Raw genomic sequence first — 17,010 nt, 5'->3', positions numbered from 1 at the left:
GCTAATTTGTTTAACCATTTTAAAGTCAGAAAGTTAGCTTGAAAGTCTGATGCTCATTTTTCATCTTGCTGTTTTGCTACGAGAGCTATTCAGAGCTTCATAATATGTAATGCACTCCAAAACATGCATTACTATTTGTATAGTGTTATAATTGTATCTTCATAGGCCTTTTTTTGTTTTCGTCAAGTATTGAATTTTTCATTTCAGAAAAAGTAATCTTGATTATAAACATTTATTTTTATTGACACAGCTAAGAAATACAGTAGTAGAAAAAGTGATACGAAATTAGTAATGTGATAGGTAAATAAATCAACACTTTTTTTATTGCCAGCTATTTGAATTGAATTTTATATTTTTAGGGTTCTAGTGCAAAACCGGTGGTTTCTTTCATCGCTGGTTTGACTGCTCCTCCTGGAAGGAGAATGGGCCATGCTGGTGCTATTATATCTGGAGGTAAAGGTGGTGCTCAGGAGAAAATAGAAGCATTGACATCTGCTGGCGTAGTTGTAACAAGATCACCCGCACAAATGGGTTCAACCATTCTGCAGGTATTTTTTATATTCAGTCAACTTATTTAACCTTGAATAGAAATCAGATGTTATTGAAAAGTAAAAATATTAGCATAAATCTTGAAAATGTATTGGATGTTATCTTTAATAGGACTTTTTTGGAATATTCTTAGCAGGTTTTAAAGAAATCAGATGCTTCTTTTCTTCACAAAAATAATTTGCTGTTCAAAAGTATGCACTTTTTTAATGAAAATGCAATTGTGCATTAATCCTTTTTTTTTTTTTAAATGCAAAATTAAAAGAATGTAAGCCAGCATAACCATATTAACTATATTTTTGCTAGTTTTTTATCAGTTGCACGATTTAAAAGCACTATTCTGTATCATTTATGACTGTATTTTTAGTAAGCATTTTATTGTCACTGAAATTATGCTGTCCGTTGATTATTTCTTTGTGATTAGGTTTTCCTTTATATTTCTATTTATAATGAAAAATTTAGTCTTATTAACAGTCTATGAAAGAGAAGCAGTCCTGAATTCATGTGATATTAAACAAATTTTTTTGCTAATGAACAGTAGAATGACAAATTTAATTTACTTTTTTTAATTCCTCTTTTTCTGAAAATTAGAACTTGATTTCACTTCTGTTTGAACGAAAAATTAATATTTTGTGTGTATGAGAACATTTATAGGTTGCAACACGTTTGCTTTTGTAAAATCGCTTTTATATGACAGTTTTAAAAGTACCTTTTGAGAGCCTAATCTTTCAGCTCAGAGCTATACATGTCCGTTTTGTTTATCGCAAAAATTTGCTATTAAAGATTTGAGAACTAAGCAGTCTTGTCTTTTTGAAGTTTTAATAGTTTGTTTATGGTCTTTGAGAAAGAAGCAGAATGAATAATTTCTATCGCCCTTACATATATGCAAAAAGCCTTTTCTGAATAGCATAATGTTTACTTAATATGGTGAATTTTTAAAAAATAACAGTTCACCACAGGTTATGAAACATCAATTTGTGTGTGATTGCTTAGTAATGTGAATTTTTAATTCTATAATATTTTAGAAATAATTTTGTTTTCTAAATCGTGCAAATTTCATTATGCAATGGTTTGCAGTGTTTTTCTGTGATAGTCCAGTTTCTGTTAGTCTTTTGAGTTTTTGTTAGTTCTTCTAAGGGATATCACACTTTTGTTTTCTACCAGTACCTGTTACATTGACAGCTTATTTCGATCCTGAAAATCAAGCAATTTATGGATATAAAAACCTTCATACCTATGTGTGAAATAAATGAATAATTATTTTATATGTCTGCTAACTTTTAACTGAAAAATGTAGGATCAAACTGGAAGAAAACAGCAAAAAATAAATACAAATGAAACGTAACAAAACAAAAAATTATATTGCTAGTTCCAACTGACTTACATGAATCGTTTACCAAATTTAAGTAGTTTTCATAGAGAATAATTTTTAAAAAAAATATGTTAAATGCATTCAGGTAATTTTAAAAACTTTGTTCTTGAAACATAACTCATGTAATGAAAATAGCTATTAAGATGCAACTTGATTCATAGCATTAATATATTTTCATGTATTTCAGAACAAATTTATTAAAATAATATGAAGCGGTATAAAGTATGTGAGGTTGGTGAGATTGAAGTCAAGAAAATTTAAGAACTATGAATTAAAAAATTAATATTGCAGTATATTAATGCAAGTAATTTTTATTCAATTTACACATATTTTTATGAAAATTCTGGTGTGTGCTAAATGATTGCCAATTAATTACCTTGCTAAAAAAATACATTGAATGCACTAAAAGTAAAGAAAATATGCGTGATGTAGAAAAGGAAAAATTTTAAATACATATCAGTATTTTTATGCATATATTTTTAAGAAACCATATTTTCTCTACTTAGCTATGTAATTATTAATAATTTATTTAGAAATATATCTGAAAATGAGTGATTTATTTAAAACATAACTGATACTTAAGGAAAGATTATTAACAGAAGTTTTTACAAAAGCATTAATTAACATAAATTATGTTTGATGGTTGATTATTCGCAAAATATTAAAATTAAAACCAAGTTTTTGGAAAATGATCACTTCTTATGGGGAAATGTTTTCTTAAATTTGGTATATGGTTGCTTCAAACACATTTGCATACCTCACACCTTGATTTTCCAGACTCCACCAAAGTGTTGATTAATTCCTTTGAAATTGCATGCCACTCTTCTAAAAGTGAATTTTTCAGCTTCTAGAGCATCCGGGAAGGAATTTAGCTCCTTAAGGCATCCCACACGTGCTAAAACGGATTGAAGTCGGGTGAGTAAGGTGGCTAATCCATTCAAGTAAAATCTTCTATTTGCAAGTATTCTGACACCACATATGCTCGATTAGGCCGAGCATTGTAATCCATTTGCAAAAACTCTGAGCCAACAGCACCCTTTAACAGTCTGACTTGGGGTTACAGAACCTTCTAGAAAGATATGCAGCTCAAGTAGCTGTTTGTCATGATTTCTCCTAACTGCAGAAATGAGATATTTTACAAACAAGGGAAGGCAAGTTGCATGTTCCTTCTTCTCTCCAAATCACTGTTAGGACTATATCTGGACTTGCCTGTAAACTATACTCGGGCCCAGTCATCTTGGCTCCATTGAACATGATGGCAACAGCCATTTAACTCTCTGAGTGCCATGGCCGGCTTTATGTGGTCTTTTTTTCACTGGTTATATATTAGCTTATAATTTAAGATATTTTGCTTTCCTACTTTCATTAATAATATAAATGCCATCTTGATGAATGTAAGTTTATGAAAATAGAGACTAAAATAGGTAAATATACATATTTAGCTAATAAAGGCTCTTTAAATACAGGTCTTCATGACAGATCCAAAAACCTGGACTGCTCAGAGGGTTAAACAGGCCCCTCTGGAAGCTGAAGTGAGTGGGACACAAACAATTATTTTTCTTGCATACAGTCCACCCTCATTAAGCTTCTTGCAGCACTAGGACGGCTAATTTGAATTCCTGTGGCAGCCTGAAAGTCTAAAACAAAATCTTTTGTAGTTGCTTCATGGTTTCTTCAATCAGAAAATGGTCTGATGCAGTCATTGCTCATGGTCACCCTTGACCAGGCTGTCTAGCAACTGATGCAGTGCTTAAAAAGTGGCTCCAAAGTCTTGATATGACACTTTGAAGTATATTCAAATCTCGGGCGACCTCCATTTGTGTTTGACTTTCCTCGATAGTACCAATTATTTTGTCACTCTGTGCTGAACGCTGATCACTCTCAAAAATCCGTGTTCACTTTAAACAACACTACAGACTGGAATTCTGACATGCGTCCATAGCACACCACATTATCAGTCACCAAATTTGCATATTTCCAGTGCTAATGTTTGCACTGGAAATTTCAGTTTTGTGTTCAGTTGTATTTAATTAGCATAAATAGTTGCAGCATCGGACATTGATTACAGCATTAACTTAGTGAGCATATTTTTTTCTCATTATCTTTTAATTTTGATGACCAGTGTATTTATAAGCTGTTACTGTTTCATCATTGGTACTGGGAAACAGTCTGTTAAAAGGTTGTGGAAAGCACAGAATATGGAAATGCTGCACTTAGTTATGACAGTTGTAAAGTCAAATTTTTATAATGTGTGTTGTTGAATACAAGGACAAATTTTTCAAAAGTATTAAAATAATTATTTTCTTATATTTTATAATAATTAATTTGCCAGTGTTAAAGAATATTAATTTCTCCCCCACTGTCTCTCCCTTAACTCTTATAGAAAATAAACTACATGGAAATCAGAAAAACTGTTAAAGGTGTTTTAATCTGAAGAGAGCATTAATGTATAGAACAGAAATGATGCACAATTGTAATATTAATAATACAATAAATTTTTGTAACTGTTAACCAAAGAAAAATGTCTTTATTAGTTAATTAACAAAAACCTGTTCTGAGCACAGCAAAAGTAATTTCATACATACACAGCATTTAATTCTGCTTATAATGAAGTATTGCTAAAAAAAGTAATCTTTCAAATAGTTAAGATTCTGAAATATTATAGAAAAGAAAATGTGTAGATTTATACTTATATTTATGATGTGATTGTAGATTGTTTATCATGAATGTGTTAAAATGACCATTCGTCCTAATGAATGAACCACCAAATGTTTTGATAAGCAAAGGAGAGCACTGCTTTAAACCAGTTGAATGGGTGGAACCAACCAAGGCAACTCCTTCTGTTCCTTCTCTTCCATGCCAGGAATACATAATGTATGTTTCTTCAGATTGAGGAATATTAGCAAGCTGGAGGCAGGCTCTCTAATAAATCATAAAATTGGTAATCTTCTAAAAGGCAGTTTCTTGCATCTGATTATTCAGTTATTTAGAATTTAAAATACAACTAACAGTGTAAGAAGGTGTACCAAGAATGTATACATTATTGTTAAATTGGGGTCAATTTCTTTTTAGTTTCATTCTTTAACAAATGTGCTATTCCCTGATCATAATTTATTATCAATTACTAGCATAATACAAAAATTCATGGCACTTTCAATAAATATTTTGAGTTTTTCAGTCACCATAATTTTTTTTTTTTTTTTTAAATCTGTAAAAAAGAAGTATTTAGGAACAGTACATAAGTTATGCAACAGATTGTTATTAATTCTTCCTTGTACTGCTTAACCTTCCAGCACACACGCTTAGCAATTTTACATGAACACGTGCACGTCTTATTTTTTATGACGTCCATTATTTTACCATTTTGTGCATGAAAAACGACAGAAATGAGTGGATATTGATAATAAATTTGTTAAGAAATAACATATTAATCTTATTATTGCAAAATACAAATGATATCCCATTCAAATATAAGTAAATTATTTTTAAGTTTTTATGTTAGTGAGATGGAAATGCAATGATATATTTCATTATAGAAAATTTAAAATTTATTATTTAATAATTATATTTTAAAATAGAAGCTAATTTTAATATTCATCAAAGACAAGTATAGACAATAAAAAAGGAAAACACCTTAATAGGAAAAAAAGGAAGTTTAACATTACTTACTTCTGCAAGGAAATTTACTTCTTACTGGTTACAAAAACGAACTTTAAACTAGCTTTAATGTTTTTTATTTCTAAAAAATAGAAATAAAAGAAAATACCGGAATGGAAATCGCTATTGTTCTCCCATCCAAAGTTTTCCTCTCCTTTGATTCACGCCAAAAGAAATGGAGGAGGAGGATATTGAAATTAAACCGACACTTGATGAAATGTTTCAGAAAGTTTCTGTATTATTGGACTGTCCTACTGTATCATCCGAAGAATTCTTTTCAGTAGATGATGATAATGTGTTATACAGCCCCAATTATATGGCAGAAAAAGACAACTTACAGTATTTTCAAAGCTTAGAAAATATCATTGAGGCAGATTCCGACTACAAAAATGAAGTGAATAATGTAGCTCCTGTTCCCACGTCATCTGAAAAGTATTCACAGTTATTTAGACGCACATTTCAGGCACACCAGCGGCCGAGCGGTAAAGTCACTGAACACTGGTAGTTCGGTCCGAGGTTCGAATCCCGCGAACGGGCTGGCTGCATGGGTATTTTCGTGGTTTTCCCCGTGTGTAACGTGTATACGAGCCAGTTCCCCTTAGAAAGTCCTCCACGAAGGCATCCCTTCCCTTAGGCAGATAGCCATAATTAAATAACCTAACCTAACCTTAGATGCACATTTCAATGTTGAAATTAATAACAAAATGGACGACATCGAACAATTTGTTGACAATTTGATGTTAAAAAATGCAATGCAAATAAAAATATCAGATTATTTTCCAAAATCTCACTAAATGTTTTGTTTTTCAAAAAGCTTGAAAATTTTGTATTAAATTAACTTTTTATGGATGTTTTTCTTTCATTGATTTTTATTAAGTACATGCATATATACATATCTATGTAAATAAAATGTATTCCAATAAACTTAATTTTGTTGAATATATATATATATATATATTGCAATATCTTTTAACACGGAAAAAATATTTCAGTCCCTTCAGTTTCATATTAAACGATTTTCACTGTATTTGCTTGAGCACCACTTGCTTCTGACTGTATATCTCAAACATTTGTATTTCCTCAGGAACAAATCCACATTGATTTTGCTTGTATATGCTTATTGTCATGTGTCAAGTTGAGAAAGACTTTATTTGCTATATTGAAATTTGACTATCCACTATATTTTCCTGGCATGTGCCGTTGATTTTATTACTTTGCTTCATTGTTGAAAGAATTTCTCAAAAATATTTAATCATTTCTAAATGCTGTAAGGTACTCCATCCGTCTATTAAAAGAAACCACTTTTCCAAAGCAGTTTGATAATCCTCATACATTTGGCAAAACTGGCTATTGAAAGAATGTAGTAACAATTTTGTACTTAAACAAAGTGTTTGTACTGCCTGTTTTGCCACAACTATACTTACAGCACTCGTAAATTAAATATATTATAATTTGATACAGTATAAAACATGTTATTTTGAAAGGTGTATTCTTGATTAATGCTCAGACAAAGATCACTTATGATATAAACCAAACTTCTATTGCTAGGCGCCTAAACCATGAAATCACAGAAACAATATAAGGGTTTTGTCTAACTTTTCAGCTGAATGGCAGGCTGATACAAGAATTGACTAATCAAAGTGAAAATGAACATGAATAGACTTCTTGTTAACAGTTTCATTGTTTCACCTACACATTCAGACATTCAGGCATATGCTAATGTGCCTTCCTTGACTGGTTATGAGTTAGATCCCATTCCACAGATGTGAATGAGCTAATGAATTTTATGTTTTATGATTATGATAACTGTAATAAAAATCACAATGTGAATGCTCCCTTTGACCCTTTTCACTAAATCATTAATTCGTGAACCAATGGTAAAATCATGTATAATAGTTTATACATCCCTTGTGCCTAAGCATCATGAAATCATTTTTGCTTCTGGCTAATCCATGGGTACTCTGTTTTCTTGGAATCAATCTTGAAGTTGTAAATCATATCATTATATTTGAATTTAAATGGTGCTGTATTATATCACTGACAAAATTGTCTTGTAATAACAAATAAGCATTTTGTGATTAAAATAGTGCAATTATATTTTTTGTGTTATTTCAGTATGTGAAACCTTAATTATTTTGATTAATGCCATCAAGCCTGTGGTAATTTAGCAAGATTTTCATCCTTGCCCTCCTGGAAAACCTGCTCAGTCCAGATCTCAATTTGTAAAGCAGATTGTGGCATTGTGCATTGTCGTAGCTGTGTGTTAAAATTGGCATTTTATTGAATGTGAAGAAAGAAAAAAATTGTAGCTTTTGGAATACATCAAATTGTTTATAATGTTATTTAATTCAATAAATAAAATTTATAGTTGCTATAATAAAGCTATTTATTTATCCCTAAATTGTGTTTGTGTTTATGAGCTGAAGATTTCTATCTTAACATTTCCTTCATTTTATGAATAGTATGCTTTTTATATTTTCTTGGCTCAGTTTTCATGTAATTGCTACTATTTTGAAATTCTTGGTGAAATTTTATTGTTTATATGCCCTTTGAATTCTTCAGTAGCTTAAGACAAGTGACTCATGATGACATTTTGAATCTAAACACCAATGATCTTGTGACTTAGTTATCTAGTTTTTTTAAAATGCTACTACTCTTCTCATACTAAGTCATCTATTGTTTTGTTTGGTGGTGGATAGATTCAAAATGTTAACCATCTTAAAAATGCACCAGTGTGTTGGCGTATTCAGATTTCACTGTTTCCATTGTAAATTAATATCTTATAAACCAATTAAATTTGCATATTAAGTGAGTACTTTTTGAATTAATTTCTTATGATTTGTGCAGTTGTATTGAAAAATTGAAGCATTTTGGATTGTGGATTTAAATTAATAATTTTACTGCACATCTCTTGAGACTTTGCAAAAAAAGTAAATGAGAGTCTCTAGTAGTTGTCTTGGATTAGTTTAGTTTATTTGATATGGCAAAGCATTTGAAGGTTATCTGACTAAGAAGGGTAGTGCATTTTTGAAGGATTTTCTAAGGCAAATGCCTTGTATACATGTTTACATATGAGGAAAACCTTAAAAGATGATTATCGTAGTCGTTGTGCTGCAATTGAGCTATCAGAGATATGATGCCAATGCAATTCTTTTCATTTAATTGGAATATCATATCATTTATAGTCATGTTATGTATGAGATTAATTCATGAAAATGTCCCTCCCCTTTCTTTTTTTCAAAGAAGAATCTCTGTCAATTTTAATTTGAAGGAACCGTGATGATAATGTAATATTCCAAAAAATGTTCTATAAAATGAAAAGATCTACTGTTTAGGCAAAACATATGAGAACAGTATGCCAAAGAGGTCCCTTTGCATAGGACTTTCTAAAGAAAACCAAACGCTATTCGCCAGGATTTCAATACTGGTGTAACTATCAGTATGCGGAGATCATATCTATTCAACGGTTATTGACTGAATAAAGAAATGAACAATCATGTCACCACACTTTTTTTTTTAATTCTGTTAAAAAAATCCTTGACTTATTAAAAAATTAATTCAAGGCTAGATATTTATGAAGTTCATATCAGTTAGAGCTGTTGTTAATTATTCGAATTCACAATACTGATAAGTGCATTTTGTTATACATTTTCTAATTCAGGTACTGCAATTTTGGTATTACTGAGTACAGTCAAAAGTCGTTAATTCGGACACCCATAATCCGGAATGATCTATAATCCGGACCTCAAAGCTACAAACTTTCTGCGCATGCGTCTCATTGATGCGTAAGACTTTTATGGCTGCGAATATGCGTGTGCGCATGTGCGTTTAATGTATAACGGACGGTATAAGCTAAGCTAAAATTATCTAATTCAGTTAATGTTGCAGATTGCATTGTTCCTGAATCTTCGAAATGGATCCGGCTTATCATCTTTCGCAGACTGTTAGAGCAATTTTTTAAAAGTAAGCTTGAACTTTTGATTATGTCAAATAGAATTTCCAATATATATTTGCTAATATGTAAAGATCTACAAAGCGAGAGTATGTTTAGAAGTCCATTAAACAAAAAGTGGAATTGCTGCAAAAAATGGATAAAGGCATATCCTTCGTTTCTCGAACCATTCCGAAATCTGTTTATCAATTTCACGCTGCTCTGCGGCCCGGGGGGGGGACGATGTGGCGCGCAATGAATTGGAAGTTAAATCTGTCAGCACTATCCTTATCTTCAGGGCAGATGTTATTATTTTATTTCGCTTATAATTCCTTACTAAATGTAGTATTTCATCTCGATGTACTCTGTCTTTGATATGATTTAAATCAAATTCCTCATTATTATAATTTGCTTCCGATAAAGGATAAAATGATACAGAGGTTATTGAAAATGAAAAAATTTCGATTGATAAATTAGTTGGTATTGTCGACACAGCAATTATAGGACTTTAACAGCGGAACTTTGTAACTGAAGAAGAAATTATGTCTGTTTATAGAATTAAAGACAAAGTATTATCACATAAAACGAAGCAACTTAAACAACTTACATTGAAAGAAATGTTTAATAAAGTAAACAAATAAATATTAAGCTTTTTTTTTTTTTTTTTGTAAATTTTGATACCTTTTAGATCATAATTGTTCTTTATTTCATAAATTACGGTTTCATATTTTTAATTTTATAATTTCTGCATGCCATCTTACCAGATTTAAACTGATGATCTATAATCCGGAATTGCCGAAGTCCCGACGAGTCCGGATTAACGACTTTTGTCTGTATTCAGTCATTACATTAATTTTTACTTTTTTTGTTATTTAGAACAGCTTTTCTCAGACTTTTTTTCCAGTTAAAAACCACTTTAATTAGAGTGTTCTGCAGAAAACCTCACTCTTGTCCTTTTTAGCATTTGTCAATATCAGTATACAGTAGAATTCCAGAAATCCGCAAAGCTTGGGACCAGAGGTTGTGCGGATTTCAGGACAGAAAAAATAAAGCATAATATTCGAACTAAAATTGCAAAATGAATAAGGCATATTAGATACATTTAATTAAATTATTTTATACATTATTGCAATAGTTTATTATATGCAGTAAATAATTATTACATATATAAATTTGTTATATTATTCATTGTATTATATGTACACAGCATCGAGGTTTGCCGATTTTCCCTCATGCAAAGATTTCGGTGTTAGAATCACTGTTGCTGTAAAATTTCAACAGCTTTTCTTTATTTTTCTGTATATTGTACACAATCGTTTTGCAATTCCATACAATTCTGCTATAAATCGAGGAGTAGCACCTGCTTCCATCTTTTGCAGAATTTGCACTTTTTGTGTTACCGTCAATGCAATGTGTTTACGTTTTTCAGTGTTGCAAGCAGTAAAATCATGAGTGCGTTTCTTATCTGTCATTGTATTAAAAAGGGCTAAAATTAAAGTTTTCTTAATTTATTCACAAAATATCCAGATTAAAAAAATGCAGCACTAAACAATCTCGTGAAATGAAATAACAAAGCTCAGAAAATACAACATCGTGAACTTGAATAAAGAGTTGACTGAATCGTGTGCTGTTTTGCCTCGATGCAGATTAGAGGGAAAAAAACTTATCTTATTTTTTAAACATTTTTATATCAATAATTTAATATTTCCATTTTGACTAATTATTATTCAGTAATTATGATGTCATTATTCGGTAAGTATTTTTTTCTTCGATATTTCGTACTCAATGTTGCGGTTTCTGGAACCTATAAACTGAATGTTTATATTTCGAGAGGCAACGCGGATTTCAGGTCGGCGGATTTTAGGTATTTGACTGTACTTAGATTTTAAAAATGTAGTTAATTAAAATTTCGTATAATTGTACATTTGTTTTTAATAATTCAAGGTTATTAGAGTTTGAATAATTATATTTGTTAATTAAATAAATTTTGTTACTCAAATTAAGGAGAGGGATAAGTCTGTCGATTCTTACACAACTGTACTATGTTTGAATGTGTGTTGGTAAGCTTTAATCGGAGAGATTAAAACCTTTTCTCATATATATATGTTAAAGCAAACGAAGTTATAATTTTTAAAGCACCCTTGTTATAAATCTCTATTTTCCATTTTCACTAGTAATGATATCCAGACATTAACTGTACACGTTCTTCTTGGAAACTCATCTTATGTTTGATGTCATTCAAGAATTCAATTAACTGTTCTCTTTTGTTCAATGTCATTTTGATATTTTCAATATTGATCACAAACTCATAAAAATTTGTAATATTAACCTCTTAAAAGATAAGTTTCAAATTGTAATCTAGGAGTTTCAAACATATGTCTTTTCATAATTCTTTTCCAATAATGATACCATTTTTTTCCAAATGATTCTAAGGTTGGAAGTATAGAAAAATTGATCAAGTTTCTTTTCAAGCCTGCTTTATTTTCTCGTGGGCATTGTAAGCAGTCAAAGAATAATCTTTTAAACATAGATTTACCGTATTTGACGGCATGTAAGACGCACTTTTTTTTCCTAAATTTGGTCTAAAAAACGTTACCTGCGTCTTATACGTGAAGGTAATTGCATTCAATAATTGTTTTTTTGGCTTTTACAAAACGTGAGAACTAAAAAAAAACCACGCTATTGAAACTTTTTTTTTCTTGTGTGTGGCCGCCTAAGTAAGGGTGCATCTTGTATGCCGTCAAATACGGTAGTTCATTTAATTTGAATAATTCATCTGAAAGCTATGCCAGTGTACTTTGCTGTATATCATTGACAAAGTGAATATAAATTCTTCATTAAATTTCATTTACAAATAATAGATCTTCCTGTAAAAAAAAAAAAAAAAAAAGAATCTGAAAGTTTTCACATTTTAAATTACATCCAAAGGGGCTTTTTTTTTTTTTTTTTTTTTTTTTTTTTTTTTTTTTTTACATTTTGTGTGTTACCTTTATTTATTAAATATCATGTTCTTTGCCTTTGCCCTTAAACCATAAAATTCAGTTCAACAGCAATGTTGCAAAATAATTTTAAAATAAGCATTTCTTTAGAATTTCTAATACACAATTCCACACGCCAGAAATAAAAAGGTTTCCCCCCCCATAGAGTGTTGTCATTGCTCACTTTTAAATTGTTGAGTTTATTAATCAAAAATTTGTTAAAGTTTTACAAAATATGAAATCGATAATAAAATTAATTCTAAATTTCAAATTTGGGCTTTCAGGTGCCTGTATTCTCAGTAGGATTATAAATAAGAGAGAGAGGAAGAATGTAAGGAATGCGATGGTATTTGATGGCAACGATTTGAAAAGTGATACATCCTTTTAAAGTTTTCAATACAAAATAGCAAAATGAAAACAATAGCTCTTCAGGGACAAAGCCCATTTGGACTAATTATAGAATGTAAAAACTTTCCATGGATTCTTTCTTCAGTTTTTAAAAAAAGTGTTAGAAAAATCCGATGTAGGTTTACTTTTTACATTTGTGTATTTTGTTTCTGTAAGTGCCATTTCACTTTTGAGGTTTACATAAACTTCTTTGCAAGCACTTAATAACATACAATATATTGAGGTTTTGGTTTGCTTTCATTGCCACACAAAATAATCCAAATTCCAAATAATTCTTGTCATATTTACCAAAGCTCTGAATTTCTTTAAATATTTCTTTAATGGCATGAGCATCACTGATAATAATATTAAATTTTGCATGTAATTGAAGGGTGTCATCGTGTTCCTTTCTTCATAAAGATCCGGTTCAAAGCAGTTTTCATTATGTAAAATGATCAGTGTGTAATAGACATTTACTAGCATCTATCACATGAGAAGGATTTCAGATAATTATATAACTATTAAACTAACAGATAAATTAAAAATCAGCGATGCATATAATTTTTGATAAATTCTGATTGGCTACAAAAAATTAATGTGTGTATTATGTTTTGAATTGCTGGATCTGACTTTCCCAGATTTTAAAATAGGTAGAGACTAAAATTTCTATTATTATCTGGAAGACAGGAATGAAAAAAACAATGCAGAAACATACCTGATTTTCAATAAGGTACAGTTTATTGATACATAAGGCATTTTATTGCATCTCCAAAACCATTTAAAAGCCTGTAATCACATGAAAAGAAAGCTGGTTCAATGAATCATGATCAGCTGGCTTACATGTGTGTCATCAGATGTATAGCAAAAAAATAGTGAGAACCATCATAGTCATTGTGCTTTATAGTGCACCTTTTATCCTAAGAATAGAGTGGGAAATCCATAGAAAGGCTAACTAGTAATACATTTCATAACGTATCTGTTTTCATAAAGAAAGTGGTAATTGAGTGCCATGTATTTTTAAACTGGTAACTCCAGTATTAAAAATAATTCTCAGGAATTATGCAGCTGAAAAAGCAAGGTGCTATTGTGCTTTATATCTTCGGTAGGTTAAAATGCTTCCGCTCTAGTATTAACATTCTTCTCTTTTTATGGAAAGAAGTGTATGTCATATAAAGCTTTCATAAATAAATATGAGCAGGACCTTTGCAAAGTAAACATTTTGTGGTAGGAATAAGGTGGAGTTTGGCTGAAGTACCGAATCGGAAAATTCTGTACTGTAAGTATGAGAGCACTAATTAAATGGATGGACTCAGTGTTGTTTGAGATCACATTTAGAAAGAGGAAAAAATGAAGTGTCATCATAAGTAGTTTTCATATTTGTATCTGATTTAATACTCTTTCTAGTCATTTGAGAATAGCCTCCCCAAATCATATTGAATACAAAAGAAATTCATGACACATGGTAATATGTAGTTTCTGCATTTGTTGAAAATATTACACAATTCTTTCGTTTTTAAAACAACTGTTGCTTTAAATTATTAAAATTAGCTGGATATTTAAAGCAGAACGTGGTATTAATTAAATTACTTTTAATTGTGTATTGATTTCATTAAATGTGAGTTTTTGTTTCTTAATGTCTCATTAAGAGTGTGTAGAAGCTCTGCTTTAGCTCCAGATGATATTTGATTTATTAGATGGAAAGTAGTATATAAGCCATGGAAAGTTGATTGAAAATGATGAACAGAAACAGACAGATAAATTAATAAAAACTAAAGCAATAAATAAAGATTCAGTGGCTAACGTGCCACATAACAGCACCACAGCTCCAGAGTTCGATCCCCAGGTTGGGCAAGGTTGGCTTAGCCTTTCATTCCTTGAGTGGGTCAATAAAATGAGTACCATGTTCATTTGGAGACTAAACATAGGGATCCTGCAAAACGCTTGACCACTTGTCCAGGATATACTCTCATGCACCCTGGAACCCATGGTCAAGAAAGCCACCTGATATATATCAGGGCACTGCAGACTATGGCTCACTAAAGGCTGTTGTACCACTGAGTTTAGTTTTTAAAGTAATAAATAATGAGTAACTGAACTTTTAATAAAATATTGTAATCTGTAAATATTCCTCTTTCAGAAAAAGGGCATTGTAATGAATGATAGACTGCTATGATGAAAATGCTCTTAACAGAGGTGTTTGTGCTCCGGGAAAACCCAGGAATTCCGGGGATTTTGAACTTTGATACCCGGAAATTCCGGGGATCGTCGTTCAAAAGGAAGTAGGAATAATAATGAATTATTTATTTTGATCTGGGTAATTTTGTTTGCTTTGAAAGCAGAAAACGCAAGGTCAGTGTGTGTGGTGAAAACGTTTCCTTTCTTTCTCCAAAGGCAGTTATAATGCGTGAAAAGGGGGAAAAAACTTCTTTTTTGTTCTTTCCTTATTGCGAGTTATGATTCATTCTCCCGGTTCTCGGATCAAGCATTTGTACGTGTGTACGTAGCAATCAGGTGCCCGCGCGTGGTGCGCTACCCTAGAATATCATTGTAAACGATTTTCGAACACATACAGTTCCTAAGCTGGTGCTGGGTCGAAAAAATGCAGGAAGATGCTGAGATATTCGTGGTGATAATCCATGGGATCCTTAGAGACTGAGCTATCGCAGTAGCTAACACGCCCCATCGGGCGAGGGTAAGTGCAGAGTAAAAAAGAAATGCCAAATCGCAACAGAGTCCAAAAGTCCAGTGTGATACATATAGATATTGATATACATATGTTTACAACACAAAAATAAAAGCAATAATGGGTAATTGAGTACGTCAGTGCAGAAATGAAAATTAATATAATATATTATACATGAGAGATGATTGGTGCGGTTACATATAAAACAATTACATGACAGAAAAAATACAAATCAAAAGAATACATATCAACAGGTTATTTAAGATGTCTGAGCACAGCCCGAGGCCTTTTTTTTTTTTTTTTTTTTTTTTTTTTTTTTGAAGGCCTGGGTGTTGTAATCGTAATCTAGTACTGGAATGGTTGGGTTAGAGACTTTGGGAATATTTTTGTAGAATCTAAGGGCCAGAGTGGCCATATATTCCTTCAGATACGGTATATTAAATTCACGGTGGATTGCCGAGTTCCTTATGAACCACGGACAACCCGCCGCTTGTCTTAGCACTATATTCTTCAGGACTTGCAGTTTTTGAACATGAGTATCAAAAGTATACCCCCAGACAGGGCAGGCATAGGTGATGATGGAACGTAACATGGCTTTATAAATGAGTAATTTATTATCAGTAGAAAGAACGCTGTTCCGGGCAAGTGTAGCTTTACGAACCCGGAACTTTGCAATAAGCTTTGTAATGTGTGGGGTCCATGTGAGAGTTTGATCCAATGTAACACCTAAGTATTGGGCCTGCTTGGTCCAGGGAATAGGCGTGTCATACATTTTGATGTGGATATCATAATCAATATTTTTTTCCTCGTGAAAAGGATGGCATCCGATTTATCCACATTAATGCTGATTTTCCATGCCGTTAGCCAGGACTCCAGTGAGTGGATGTGGTTTTGTAGTTGTTCTATGACTGAGCCGTGAGATGCATTTTGTGATAGAATTGCCGTGTCATCAGCATACATTGCTAGGGTGGTGTGTTCTGTGTGTGGGATATTGTTCGTGTAAATATTGAAGTAAAGCGGACCCTTGTGGGACCCTAGCCCTGATGGGCCTGGTGGTAGAGATGGTGTTATTAACACGAACGACAAAGTGTCGACCCATAAGGTAAGAATGTGTGATGTGTGTGATGTACTCTGGGAAGCCCAGGTGTATGATTTTGTATATGAGGCCCTCCAGCCAGACTCTGTCAAAGGCCTTGGAAACATCAAGAAAAACTGCACCTGTGATGGACTTGTCCTGGAGACCTTGGGACACCAGTTCAGTTACTCTGTAGAGTTGATGATTCGTGGAATGCATTTTTCTGAAGCCATGCTGCTCGTTAATAAGCAGACTGTTGTCATCCAGGTATTGAAGTAGACGTTGCTGTATGAAGAATTCAGCCACTTTGCTTGTTCAAGATAGTAGACTGATCGGCCTGTATGAAACAGGGTCTGTGATAGGTTTTCCAGGCTTGAGAAT

At 31.9% G+C, this 17,010-nt stretch overlaps 1 protein-coding gene across 1 annotated transcript in view; it reads left to right on the top strand.

The window, feature by feature from the left end:
* The window catches only part of Scsalpha1 (Succinyl-coenzyme A synthetase alpha subunit 1), a 67,385-nt gene extending 59,409 nt beyond the window's left edge, over window positions 1-7,976 (top strand). Inside the window, exons 7-8 of the mRNA XM_085806898.1 lie at window positions 360-548; window positions 7,691-7,976. Of these exons, the coding sequence (XP_085663024.1) occupies window positions 360-548; window positions 7,691-7,705 (204 nt within the window). The 3' untranslated portion in view covers window positions 7,706-7,976. The remainder of the gene's footprint in view (window positions 1-359; window positions 549-7,690) is intronic.
* The last annotated feature ends 9,034 nt before the right edge of the window (window positions 7,977-17,010 follow it).

Source organism: Stegodyphus dumicola, chromosome 12 (genome assembly GCF_044657685.1).
Source record: "Stegodyphus dumicola isolate Sdum_Otavi_A_Nest chromosome 12, ASM4465768v1".
NCBI classification, from domain to species: Eukaryota; Metazoa; Arthropoda; class Arachnida; order Araneae; family Eresidae; genus Stegodyphus; species Stegodyphus dumicola.
This window is presented reverse-complemented; position numbering and strand designations above follow the sequence as displayed.